Source organism: Urtica dioica, chromosome 12 (genome assembly GCF_054948205.1).
Source record: "Urtica dioica subsp. dioica isolate 48M chromosome 12, U.dioica_male_clone48M_v1_H2, whole genome shotgun sequence".
NCBI lineage: Eukaryota > Viridiplantae > Streptophyta > Magnoliopsida > Rosales > Urticaceae > Urtica > Urtica dioica.
This window is the reverse complement of record NC_142767.1, coordinates 6612214-6624661: the sequence shown is the minus strand read 5'-3', so window position 1 is coordinate 6624661 and position 12448 is coordinate 6612214. Positions and strand designations below refer to the sequence as shown.

General features: G+C 38.1%; 3 protein-coding genes across 3 annotated transcripts; 1 reads left to right on the top strand and 2 right to left on the bottom strand.

Moving 5' to 3' along the window:
• The first annotated feature begins 860 nt into the window (after nucleotides 1–860).
• Nucleotides 861–2241, top strand: LOC149378820 (uncharacterized). The gene has a single exon (XM_089602286.1). The coding sequence runs from the start codon at nucleotides 1132–1134 to the stop codon at nucleotides 1879–1881; it is 750 nt and encodes a 249-aa protein (XP_089458412.1). The 5' UTR covers nucleotides 861–1131; the 3' UTR covers nucleotides 1882–2241.
• A 2764-nt stretch (nucleotides 2242–5005) lies between these two features.
• Nucleotides 5006–9453, bottom strand: LOC149378819 (calcium-dependent protein kinase 1-like). The gene is made up of 8 exons (XM_089603033.1): nucleotides 9172–9453; nucleotides 7900–8983; nucleotides 7677–7820; nucleotides 7429–7581; nucleotides 7188–7303; nucleotides 6925–7092; nucleotides 5552–5776; nucleotides 5006–5375 (listed from the first exon to the last, which is right to left on the bottom strand). Exons 2-8 carry the CDS (start codon nucleotides 8684–8686, stop codon nucleotides 5241–5243), a joined length of 1728 nt encoding a protein of 575 aa, XP_089459159.1. The 5' UTR covers nucleotides 8687–8983; nucleotides 9172–9453; the 3' UTR covers nucleotides 5006–5240.
• On the bottom strand, nucleotides 8794–12448 carry LOC149378818 (uncharacterized). The gene is made up of 4 exons (XM_089603877.1): nucleotides 11932–12448; nucleotides 11734–11844; nucleotides 11238–11436; nucleotides 8794–8983 (listed from the first exon to the last, which is right to left on the bottom strand). Exons 1-4 carry the CDS (start codon nucleotides 12446–12448, stop codon nucleotides 8794–8796), a joined length of 1017 nt encoding a protein of 338 aa, XP_089460003.1.

The following is a 12448-nucleotide window of genomic DNA, read 5'->3' as shown; positions in this document are numbered from 1 at the left end:
GTCACGAAATATGGAGTCAAGCTGAAGCTTTCGTGACTATGGGTGTCACGAAATAATTTAATTTCATGACAATAGTGTCACGAAATAATTTCGTTTTGTGACTATATTGTCACGAAATATGGAGTCATGCTGAAGCTTTCGTGACTATGGGTGTCAAGAAATAATTTAGTTTCGTGACAGTCACGAAATAATTTCGTTTTGTGACTATATTGTCACGAAATATTGAGTCATGCTGAAGCTTTCGTGACAATGTTGGTGACAAACACTGTAACGAAATGGCTATGTATGAGGGAGTTTACCGGAATAAAGAGCGAAAAGAGTGTCAATGTGGGAACTTGCTGCAATGGAAAGGGCAGAGAGAGACGGCGGCGAAGGTGGGTGGCCTTGGAAGACGACAGACGGCGCGAACTAAGAGAGAGAGGAGGGATGGCCGTCAAGTTAGAGAGAGAGGACGGACGCCGGCTGAGATCCAGACACCCGGACGACAATGAGACACGACGCCAATGGAGGAGATGCGACTGAGACAATGGAGGAGATGAAACAAGTGCAATGGAGAAGATGAAGCCGATAATAAATGAAAGGAAAGAAAGAAGGAGAGATGAGATTAGGGTTTACTTTTTAGGATTCTTTCAAAAAATAAATAGAAAATAAATAAAGGTATAATGGTAATTACATAAATAGAAATAAATGAAGAGGTCCTATTGCTGACCTTTCAAAAAAACACGTCCAAAAAAGTCATTGGGAAATTGCTCTAAATAGGAGTAAAAAAAAGGGTTTTGACTTTTTTGGACTTTTTTTTCAAAAGGTCACAAATAGGACTTATGAATTTAAAATGAATTATGTAATTACAATTTTACCCTTATTTTTACTTTTTAATTATGATTCTCTATACTCTGACTCGTTTGCATCGAAATGATAAACATCAAATCCATGGTCTTCAAGCCTCTTCTTTTTCACAATGCTTGTGCAAGTCCCAGAGACATCCCTGATATGATCAGCCTCAACAATCCACTATGTTAGTCAAATAAATACGAAATAAAATAACAAAGTTGTTTACCATCCTTGGTTCTTGAGCTGTTGCCCAAAGAACTGTCCGACGAAACCCTTTGTTGCCCTGCAGACTCACGGAATATGGCAGAGCGCGATCGGGTACGACCCGTACGCCCCAAACAAAGAGGACGACAAGGTCTCGTCTCAGCAAAACGCGTCGAACTCCGAAACCTTCGCTTACTCCGCCACCGCCGCCGCCGCGTTCCAACCTCCGCTCGTCTCCGCCGCCGCTCCCACCACGCTCTTCCACGCTCGATTCCACCCCGACGCCGAGGCCGACAGGGTTATGAGCCGGATCGCGGCTTGCGCGGAGGATTTCCCCGGCCGCAGCGCCGGTGCGGGTTCGAGTTCGAGTTCGGCATGGCCGTGGGAGTTGGCGGCGAGAATCTCCCGGAGACGCTAAAGAGGATGATCGATTCCTGCGCTGCCGTGTTCGTGGACATTCAGGCTCTGATCCGCGCCTTTGACGACGCCGGCGGAGAAGTGAGGCTGGTGAGGCTGAAGGAGAGCGGGTTCTTCCACCTCCTGCCGAGGATCGCGTTCGTGAAGGCTTCCGGCGAGAAGGCGGCGGCGACACTAGATTTGGAGGAGGTCAGGAAGCTGTGCTGTATGGATTTGGAGAACGCGTACACTAGCTTCCAAGGGCTTCTGGCTCTCGCCCGCATCACGGGCTCGAACGCCGACGAGGCTCGCGGGGCCTACAAGAAGTGCGGTCGGGTCGGCCACCTCAGCTCCGACGATGAGAGCTCTGATTCGAATTCCAGGAGGAGGAAGAAGAGAGGGCGGTCGAAGAAGAAGGAGCGGGGTGAAAGAAGAGAGAGAGAGAGATGATTTGGATAGCTCCGACGACGACAGAAGGAATAGGAAGAAAATGAGTACTGGAAGACACTTTGTGACAGATATTGGAAGCGGTGAAACTCGAAAATGGGGATTGGGTGGTGTGGTTTCGAATCATCCAGGAATTACAAGCAATTGTTCAAAGCATTGAGACCGTGAGAGGTGAATTCTTTCGTTACACGTTGGAAAGTGTTGATGTCAAGATATTTTTTCAACCTTCTTTATTATCATTTATCACATTACTTCAATGATTGTATAAAAGATCAATTCTATCTAAATAGGTTAATATACTGAATTAAAGTTTTGGGGTACAATCATTGAGCTTTTCTTTATAGGATTTGATAGTTCATTAAACTGAAAGATTATTTGAAATGGGTTTTTGCTTATACTCTAAGTTAAAGCTATAATATATGTAATGTTGTTATCATCAAATTCTTTAGCTTTTCTTGATTGTTATTTAGCCTTGCGGTTACGAATTTTCATTTTTTCGTGATAAAGAAGTCACCAAATCCTTATTTTTTGTGACAGATAAGTCACGAAATCTCCAATTTTCGTAACATAAAAGTAAAAAAAAATCCACATTTTACGTGATATAGAAATCACAAATTCCAATTTTTCGTGACATATAAGTCACGAATCTCCATATTTTTCGTGACAAATAAGTCACGAAATTCCAAATTTTTGTGAGATAGAAGTTAAAAAATCCCTATTTTTCATGACATAGAAGTCACGAATTCCCATTTTCGTGACGGGAAAGTTACGAAATCCCAATTTTTCGTGACAAATAAGTCACGAAACCCAATTTTTCGTGACATGGAAGTCACAAAATTCCAATTTTTTTCGTGACATAGAAGTCACAAATTCCCATTTTTCGTGACAAAGACGTCACGAATTCTCGGAATTTCGTGACAAAGACGTCACGAATTCCCATTCAATTACATGAAACATGCTCTCTTTTGCTCCTTTGATCTTGTTTGGTCCTCATAAACTTGCTTCTAGACTGTTAAATGAGTTGATTTGGAGGACTAACAACGCTAATACATGTGTTATCAATAAATCTCCACATTAAGGAGAAGTTAGAAGGGAAAACAACATGCCAGACGACATGACAGTAAATCTCATTTACCTATGTTCATTTGTTTTAGACTACTTGACACTTTGTCCCATTGATTTGAAATGATGAAATGAGATAAATAAATGTATGTCAACAACACTTCACATTACAAGACACATTAGTTCATCAATATCTTCTAGGTAAGTAGAGCTTGACTAACTATGTATTTTTTCAAATTTTTTTATTTTTATATTTATAACAAATATTGGTCACCTAAGACGTATTTAATAAAATTAAAGAGAGATTTGTCATTAAATTCTATCAAAGTATCCCATTTCGTGACTGGTATGTCACGAAAACAGTAGAGCTTGACTAACTATGTATTTTTTCAAATTTTTTATTTTTATATTTATAACAAATATTGGTCACCTAAGACGTATTTAATAAAATTCAAGAGAGATTTGTCATTAAATTCTATCAAAGTATCCCATTTCGTGACTGGTATGTCACGAAAACATATTGTTTTGTGACTTAAAGAGCTTTGTTTCGTGACAGATAAGTCACGAAATCCTTATTTTTCGTGACAAATAAGTCACGAAATCCCAATATTTTGTGACATAGAAGTCACGAAATTCCTAATTTTCGTGACATAAAAGTCACGAACATCCTTTTTTTCGTGACAAAGACGTCACGAATTCCCAGTCAATTACGTGAAACATGCTCTCTTTTGCTCTTTTGATCTCGTTTGGTCCTCATAAACTTGCTTCTAGACTTTTAAATGAGTTGATTTAGAGGACTAACAACGCTAATAAATGTATTATCAATAAATCCCCACATTAATGAGAAGTTGGAAGGGAAAACGATATACCAGACGACATGACAGTAAATCTCATTTACCTATGTTCATTTGTTTTAGACTACTTGACACTTTGTCCCATTAATTTGAAATGATGAAATGAGACAAATAAATGTATGTCAACGACACTACACAATACAAGACACATTAGTTCCTCAATATCTTCTAGGTAAGTAGAGATTGACTAACCATGTATTTTTTCAATTTTTTTATTTTTATATTTATAACAAATATTGGTCACCTAAGACGTATTTAATAAAATAAAAGAGAGATTTGTCTTTAAATTCCATCAAAGTATCCCATTTCGTGACTGATATGTCACGAAAACGTACTGTTTCGTGACTTAAATAGCTTTGTTTCGTGACAGATAAGTCACGAAATCCTTATTTTTCGTGACAAATAACTCACGAAATCCCAATATTTTGTATCTATTTTATTAATTATTTATGTGTGTATTTTATTATTTTCAAATTTTTATTTTTATATTTATAATAACCATTGGTCCTCTACGCCGTATTTAATGAAATAAACTATAGTTTTATCATTAAATTCCATCAAAGTGTCACGAAATTCTAATTTTTTCGTGACATAAAGGTCACGAATTCCCATTTTTCGTGATAGATACGTCACATATTCTCAGAATTCTCAGAATTTCGTGATAAAAATATGTCTATTTTATTAATTATTTATGTGTACTTTATTATAACATATAATGACAAATAATAGAGAGAGAGGGGAGTAGGTGAGAGTGGGGTCCATGAGACATTGACATTTACAAAAAATAAATAAATAAGGATATAATGGTAATTACATAAATGAAAAAAGTGTCAGAGGTCCTATTTATGACCTTTTGAAAAAAAAGTCCAAAAAAGTCATTTGCATTTTTTTTACTCCTAGTTTTGGAAAACTCCCTATTTAATACGCGTTGAAATGTTCGATATTATAATCTGCGTGAAATTATTTTACAATGTAAAAGTAGATTTTGAGAGGGAAAAAAATATACAAAAGAACAAAGAAATTACCCTACCTTACCTGGGCAAGATCATAGAAGAACAAGATCAGATGTGGAGCAGATGAAGCTTCAAGCCCTTAATATTATCCAACTTGAACGTGTTTTTTTTCTTTTACTTATTGGAGTTCCATAGATTAGATTTCAAATCAAAATAATAATAAGTATTCTTCACAAATTGTACAACATAAACTATAGGGCCGTGGAAGTCATTTTAAAACACAGATCTCCATGAATAAAAAAAAATAAAAAATAAAAAAGAGTTGTAAAAATATAAGGTTTTGCTATATCTTAGATGAGGAATTAAGCTCATTCTCACTGTACAATCTTGGTCTCTCAAAAAACAAAAGAAAATAAATCAAAGGAAAGAAAAGTGAAAATAAATTATATAAAATAAAAAAAAATTTGAAAAGAAAAGAACATTTGCATAGAAACTAAGCCGCCTTACGGCCCTCTCTAAAGCGGACGCTGAAACTCGTTTGCAGACCCTTCTTTGCATTGCCTCCTCCTCCGCCGATTGTCCCTTTTTGCATCATCGCCACAAACTCGTTGTAGTCTATTCGTCCATCCTGAAAAATAAAAAAACCCAGGAAATTCAAGGAGTCATAATATGTTCATTTGCTACATGTGTAGGCCAATAAATTTCTAATACAAAATAAATATAAAATTGTATGCCAATAATTCACAAGTTATTTTTTTGTACCTTTTGAATTTCATAAAATCAAGTTTAAGATAGTGAACTCACATTGTCTTGATCGACTTCTTGCATGGTCTCTTCAAGGCGGATGTCCTCCAAGCCGAACTCTTCGCAAGCTTGTTGAAGCTCGTCTTGAGTGATGTAACCGCTTCCGTCTTTATCGAAATACGAGAAGGCCGCAAAAAGATGATCTTCTCTCTCCACTTTGTTCAGATGCAACGTCGCCGCCACAAACTCCCCGTAGTCGATCGTTCCGCTGTTATCTACATCAGCCTGCAAAATCCGAGATCAAACTATAAACCACTTACGAAGAAGATAACTGAAATTATAAAGCTCGATTTTATAAACACATGATTTTAACGAATTACTGTGCATTAACAAGGATTAAATATAACCGCAAAAGTTCAGCAAAAAGCCGGTGAATTTTTGTTTTGTGCCACCTACCGGCCAACGTAGGGAAATTATTTATTTCGGTACTTTTGGTATAATCCAGCAAAAGTCACGAAATTTCAGCGGGTTTCAGTTTTTTTTTTTTGTTAAATAATTGAAATTTCTGTAGGGATGGCAACGGGTACGGGTAAAGCCGGGTACACCTATTCTGTTACCCGTACCCGTTATAATTTTTTATCCGTTACCCGGACCCGTTTATCCGGATTTTGAGACGGGCCGGGTAACGGGGATACCCGCCGGGTAAGCGGATCAAAAATATTGGACCCATTACCCGTTTACCCGGTTTAAAAAAAGGGTAGCGGGTCGGATAGACCCGCTTACCCGTTTATAAAATAAAAATCCATCAACAATATAAAGTTTAAAAATAATAAAATTAGGTGAAAAATATCAAAGTGCCACTACAATATAAAGAACATTAAAATTCAAAATAAATAAATACAAAATACAAAAGAAGTCTTCATTGTAAATTTGGTCATCTTCATTGCAACGCTATCATCTTCATCGCAACATATACAAATTTATTATCTTTTTAAATATTTAAAAGTTAACAGGTCGGGTCTCGGGTAACCGGATACGAGATGACTATTCCGTTACCCGTACTTGGACCCGTTAAAACCTTAACGGGTATTACCCGTTTACCAAAAAAGAACGGGTATTACCCGACCCGATTAAATCGGGTAACGGGCCGAAACGCGGATAACGGGTCAAATTGCCATCCCTAATCAGCGTTTCCATCGACAGCCGGCATTTTTAAAATGCAACCATGGGCAACCGGCATTTTAATATTTGTGTATTAATACGTTCGTGCTTTGCGTCCCTTTCTGATTCATATTTGTCAGATTATAGACTAAATTTAGTTAAGAATGCGATTATGAGTTACTAGTTCCTATATTTTTCGGGTTGATTATTTTTCTTTTTTCTCAAACCAGTCAAGAATCTTATTTTTTTAAGCTATGCTATCAAGATCTTACCGCTTGCATAAGATCGTAAATTTCAGATTCCTTTAGATTAGCTCCAAATCTTTTCAACCCAGCCTTGAGTTCTTCAAAAGTGATTTGGCCACTGTTGTCAGTGTCTATCATCTTGAACATTTCTTTAAGCCCTGCTATTTCTTCTTCCGACAAACTCTCAGCGATGACCTGCCAAAGAAAAACAGAAGAAAAAAAATAAGAATCTGGTTCATCGATTATTATAAATGCATTGAACCCCATAAAAACAATGGCGCGGAACTTACTCTGATAGCCATTTTCTTGAGCTTGTTCATTGCAGAAAATTGCTTCAATCGACTTAGTACCGCAGAATCGAGAGGCTTGTCTGGAGCCACACCATCGACTTGAACCCATGGGTGGCCTGTTAACAAATTTGGATACAGTTCAGAAAAAAAAAAAAAAAAAAACTACGTCTGTACTTGGGAACAAAAATGCCAATATTCAGTTTAGAAGATTAAGTAGAAAACCAGAGAGAGAGAGACTCACACAAGACATCATGAGCAGATATTCTCTTCCGAGGGTCACGGAGAAGCATTTTCCTGACTAAATCTTTGGCACCTTCAGAGATGCTCGGCCACGGATCCGATTCAAAGTCCAGGTCACCCTGCAGGACTTCTTCGAATATCCCTTGCTCGTTCTCTGTCGAAAAAAATAAATTCCAAAAAAAAAAAAGTCAAAACACAAATAACAACTACAAAAACGAAGAAAGAAAATATCGAGAGAGCACGCCTCACCGGCCCAAAAAGGAGGGACTCCACTCAAGAGAATGTAGAGAATGACTCCGGCGCTCCAAACGTCCGCTTCGGGGCCGTAACGCTTTCTCAAAACTTCCGGCGCAACGTAATACGGGCTTCCAACAACATCTTGAAATTTCTCCCCTGCACGAAGACAAAAAGGCAATAATTTTTGTAAGTTGGAGAGGCTTTATTTAGTAACACTGATTAAGAAAGTCCATACCAGGCTTGAAGAAGATGGAGAGGCCAAAGTCGATGGCCTTGAGCAGCGAATCCTCTTGCTGGTTGACGAAGAGGAAATTCTCCGGCTTGAGATCACGGTGCATGACGCCGAGGGAGTGGCAAGCCTCGACGACCCCGACGATGGTCCTCGTGAGCTCGGCGGCCTTCCTCTCGGTGTAGTGGCCTCGCTGGACGATGCGGTCGAAGAGCTCTCCGCCGGCGCAGAGCTCCATGACGACGTGGACGGCCACGGCGTCCTCGTAGGACCCGCGGATGGTGACGACGTGGCCGTGGCCCGCCAGGTGGTGCATTATCTGGACCTCCCTCCTCACGTCCTCCACGTCCTCCTCCGATATCAGCTTCCTCTTCGCTATCGACTTGCACGCGAATTCCTTCCCCGACCCCTTCTCCACGCACAGGAACGTCGTCCCGAACTGGCCTTGCCCCAGCTTCCTCCCGAGGGTATAATAGTCTTTGAAGTTCCCCGTCTTTGTCTGGAGGACCGAGTCGGCTCTCAGCCCCGCGCTCGGGACCCGCTTCATCTCCGCCGTCGGCCTCCTCGGGTTCGGCTTCGGCTTCGGCTTCGGCTCGGGCCTCGGTTCGGGCTCGGGGATCGTGACTTGCTCGGGGGGTTTGTCCTGCACCGGCAATGGGGACTCGGGGTCTTTCGGGTCGTTGGTGGCCTCGGAGAGAGTGTCGTCCGGGGATCGGGACCGCCACATTGCGGCCGAGACCGATTGGAAGAACCCGTTCTTGCCTACGCTCGGACCCACGCAAGTGTTTCCCATGCTCTCTTTCTCGGTGAGTGATTGATTGATTGATTGATTTGAGTGATCGAATATCGACGGCTGAGATCTATTGCAGGACTGATAGAGATCTCGTCACCATGTTCAAGTCAAACCCTTTTCTCATGGGACTGTATTGTGTCGAAACGGATCAGATAAAGAAACCCAGAAGAGGATAAAGGACCCGGAATGATGGATTGATGATCGAATCTAATCACTTGGAGAGCGAAGAACAATACAGACTGCTGATTTATATTTCTGGATCCCGGGACTAGTTGAGCAAAATGGATGTGAAGATTGCTTTAAACAGAAAAAGCAAAAGAAAAAAGTCAACAAACAGGAGCTGAAAAACATGTGAATAACAATAGTAAAGAAATAAAGCTCAAGAGCTCGCCAAGCTTGATCAATTCAATGCCAAGCTTGATCAATTCAACGCCAAACTTTAATAAACCCAAATGAGGGAATCTGAGAAAGATAGAAGCTTTTACCAGTCTGTCTGGCTTCGTTGAATATGAAAGTAGATGATGAAGAAGAAGAAGAAGAAGAAGAGGAAAGGGAAGAGATAGAAAATTGTTTTTGGGTATGTGTGTGTGAAAAATTTTCGTCGTTGGTTGTAACTTCTATAAAACAAAGCAAAACGAAAAAACTAGTTATCCATGATAGACACAACACAAGTGCTTGGATTAGTTATGGAATATTTTAATGTATTTTAGGGGTAGTGGTAAAGGAGTTCCCCAAAGTAAACGCGTTTGGTCGGGTTCATAAATCCCGGGCTCGGTGCTTGATGATGGATTGGTTCAGGGAAGGCAAGATTTTTTGTGGGTCCCATTTCCAGTTACTTCCTTGTACAGACACGGCTTTGTACTTACAGTTTTGACTCTTTATAATCCCTTTAGCAAAAAAAGGTGAATTCGTTGCGGTTTACACTTTCTGCACACCTAATTATATTAGAGAAAATTTCGATCAAAAAAAAAAATTATATTAGAGAAAATAAGACATTTATCCTCTGTGTTTTAGTGAAATATCGAGTTTGACCCTCAATTTTCAAAAATGTCGAGTTCATACCATCTGTTTAACTAAAATGACGAAATTATACATTCTGTTTAATTAAAATGACGAAATTATACCTTGAAATGAATAACAGCGTCACAAATCTCTCTTTCATTGATATTAATTCTTATATAAGAAAAACCGAATCAAATCTAAATCAGTACCCTAACTTCCAAATTCTCAATTTTGAAATAAAAATAACCTTAAATTGAAATTAAATAATAAAACTCATACCTCCTAAGAGATGACTTCATTCTGTGTTCGAATTGTAACTCTAAATCCTGGATTCTCTGTTCGAATATGTGATTTTGATGACTATCAACTATCGATGTTTATCCCTTTGCCTTTTTTTGTGTTCTTCACGATTAAGAGACTATTGTTTATTTTTTAGTTTTTAAATAAATTACATATATGACGCAATGAATAAAGATAATTGGTGTTTATATATAAGTATTATAGTCAACGTCAATGAAAAGTCAATAAAAATTCAATAAAATGAATATTTGTGACACTGTTGTCTATTTCAGGGTATAATTTTGTCATTTTAGTTAAACAAATGGTATAATTTCACACCTTCTCCTGTGTAGAGTACAGGTCATGGGTTCAATCCCCACTGCAGTAAAATTGCCTTAAAAAAATTTATATTATGTAACCCAAAATAAAGATAGCTCTCTTTAAATAATTTTGTTTTCTTCCCCTTTATTTTTGTTTCTATATTCTCCGGACACAAATTCTAAAAGTTTGTTTCTAAAATCTCGTCAATCTCGCAAAAAAACTAAACTTTAGAAGTAAAATGTCGCTTTAAAATCTTTCCATCATTTCACAAGAGACTATTTAAAAGTGACATTTCGCTTCTAAAATCATATTTGTTATATAATAAAAAGTTTGCTTTTAATTGATTTTTTCCGCAGCTAGAATAGAAGCGACATATCGCTTCTAATTATTTTTTTAAAATAAAGTTAATTATTTACAATTTAAATTATTTTTTATTTTAAGTTTAAAATGATATAAAACTCATGTACTTAAGTTTCATTCATTCATTTACGAAAATACAAAACATATATACATTGTGATACAAACGTGCAGCAAATGTACAAACATTATATATATATATATATATATATATAATACTAGTCACGAGTACAAAAGCGTTACAAAATAAATGACGAGGTCTAAGACCAACTCCACCCGATAACACCATTTTCTACTCTATTTTACAGTACATGTCACATCAAACACTACCTCATCTCCAACCGAACTCTATTTTTTACACCAAATTGAAATATTAATTTTATATTCAACTTTCTCTTATTTATTTCTATACCCTTATATTTATTTAATATCTTTTAATTATACCACTTATTCATTATTTAATAATGAAGTATTACTCCATAAAATTATTCAAAATACAAATTAACACGAAGTAAACTTAATATTTATTAAACACAAAATACAATACGTAACAAATAACATAAAATAAAATAAATAAAAAAAGTACAATTACACATCTGAATTAGAATATCTCTCCCACAAATGGTCGATCAATGCATTTCGGAGCGTGATATGTGCATCTTTGTCTCTTATTTGTTTGTAGCGACTGAAAAACTCTTGAAATCGTGTATCATCATTCTCCACTAATTCAACCCGTAATGGTGACGCTTCTATGTTAACTTCAATTGGCACGTTGAGATCACGCTCATCTTCTATTATCATGTTATGCATAATTATGCATGTAGTCATTATATCTTTTAAGACATCTTTTCTCCAAAATCTTGACGGCCCCGCCACAATTGCAAACCGTTCTTGGAGAACTCCAAAAGCACGTTCTACGTCTTTTCTACAGGATTCTTGCTTCATTGCAAAATATTGTTTTTTTCGGCCACGAGGTTCTCGAATAGTTTGAACAATAGTAGACCATTTTGGATATATACTATCAGCCAAATAATAACTCATATTATACTCATTTCCCTGTATGATATAATGAGCAGGAGGAGCAATACCTTGAGTGAGATTGGAAAATGGGTGAGAAGACTCTAACACGTTGATGTCATTGTTGCTTCCCGGCATGCCAAAATAAGCGTGCCATATCCAAAGATCATAATCAGCCACAGCTTCCAGAATAATTGTAGGTTTTCCGCTACGACCCGTATATTGTCCGGCCCACGTGGTAGGGCAATTTTTCCATTTTCAATGCATACAATCCAAACTACCCAACATTCCCGGAAAGCCACGTTGTTGACCTATATGGAGAAGTCTAGCAACGTCATTAGGAGTTGGTGATCTTAAATATTGCTCAGAAAATACCTCCACCATTGCTCGGCAAAACCTCTTCAGGCTTTCAATTGTCGTGGACTCTGCTATTTTGCAGTATTCGTCTGTGGCATCTGCCGGAAGACCGTAGGCCAGCATCCGAAAGACAACAGTTATTTTTTGAAGTGGTGACAACCCAAGTCTGCTAGCACGATCCAACCGTTGTACAAAATATTTGTCGTGACTTTTAACGGCATCCACTATTCGGAGGAATAAAGAGCGAGACATTCGATACCTCCGACGAAACATGGTCTCATTGTAGAGCGGAGATTCTGAGAAGTAATCATTGAAAAGTCGCCGGTCTGCACTCTCTCGATCCCGATTGATGAAAGCATGTCCTGGAATCGAGCATCCTACGTTGCGCTCAATGGTTTGGTTGGCGGCATGTTCGTTGAGAATTTGCAT